Consider the following 1,212-nt stretch of genomic DNA (forward strand, 5'->3'; position numbering starts at 1 on the left):
TTTACGCACAGCAGCACGTACGTGGTTCTTGTTAGCACGCAAGTGCGTCAAGAACACTAACGTGTTATTATCTTCAATCTTCTTCATGGCTGCTTCAGTAGTCAATGGGTATTTGATGATATTGTAAGCATCCATGCTGTTCAAAAAACGCAGTACAAATTTTTGTTAAAAATGTTACATTCTCCATTTATAAAATTTTCATACATACCGATTTCTGGTTGGCACCGACTTCCTTGGGTATTTAGGACGGCGTGGCAACACCAGAGTCTTTGGCCGACGGAAGTGCACGTTGGTGCGCACCTTGCGTGTGCGTGTACCAAAAGCACCCTTCACAATCTGAAAATATTCCAAAAACATACATATATCTCTAATCCAAACGGTATGTATAAAAAAAAATATTTTACCTTAGTTTGCACTTTCTTGGCCTTCAATAAAGCAACAGCCTTAGCCTTTGCTGTACCCTTTTGCACTTTAGCACCGGGCTTAGCGGCGACCTTCTTGCCCTTAGCGGCGGCGCGAGCCTTCGCCGACAATTTAGCCAAGAGTGATTGTGGCTTCTTGCCAGCGGCAGCCTTCTTCTTAGCATCCTTAGCCTTTGGCTTGAGCTTGGTGGCGAGCTTTTTGGCAGGCGCTGCTTTCTTGGCTACAGGCTTCTTGACACCACCAGCTGGGGCAGCAGCGGGCTTCTTGGCGGGTGCAGCTTTCTTGGCAGCAGCAGGTTTTGCAGTTGAAGCAGAGCCAGCTGCAGAAGTTGCCGTTGGCTTCTTCTCTGGCTTCTTGTCGCCGGGTTTGGCTGTTAAAACACGTAGGTACAATTAGTGGGATATGTATGTAAATATGTCGTATAGCACTGGTGCAGAATGAGGTTAGGTGTATTATAAGCAGTTGATAAACAAAAATCAAAATAGTTAATTGGAACATATTCATAGAAAAATTACACGATGCACAGTTCTTCTTATTGCTTAATGCAACAAAAGCTGTGCACTTTGAATATATATTAAGCAAAAGTGCATTTTCAGCTGGTATTGCAGCTCCGACCGCGTGGCCACACACACAAACCACTTTCCTTAAATATTGCACATTTCTACCAAAAAAACTTTACAATTTCGTTTGTAGTCAATTTCCTTAGATATGAGGCACTTTTTTACACAATTTTGGCAACAGAAAATGCATTAAATTGGTATAATTCCCTTACCGGATTTCTCGGCAGGC

General features: G+C 43.1%; 2 protein-coding genes across 2 annotated transcripts in view; one reads left to right on the top strand and one right to left on the bottom strand.

The window, feature by feature from the left end:
* Positions 1-1,211, bottom strand: LOC118747179 (60S ribosomal protein L23a-like; the record flags this gene model as incomplete). The annotated part of the gene is made up of 4 exons (XM_036481169.1): positions 1-136; positions 209-336; positions 405-793; positions 1,196-1,211. Coding segments are annotated over 4 exons (669 nt in total), but the record flags the coding sequence as incomplete, so codon positions are not given.
* Positions 1-1,212, top strand: part of LOC118746661 (60S ribosomal protein L23a-like) — a gene marked incomplete in the record, with an annotated part of 10,118 nt that overhangs the window by 3,588 nt on the left and 5,318 nt on the right.

Source organism: Rhagoletis pomonella, unplaced genomic scaffold (genome assembly GCF_013731165.1).
Source record: "Rhagoletis pomonella isolate Grant_MI unplaced genomic scaffold, Rhpom_1.0 Rhpom_scaffold_00011, whole genome shotgun sequence".
NCBI lineage: Eukaryota > Metazoa > Arthropoda > Insecta > Diptera > Tephritidae > Rhagoletis > Rhagoletis pomonella.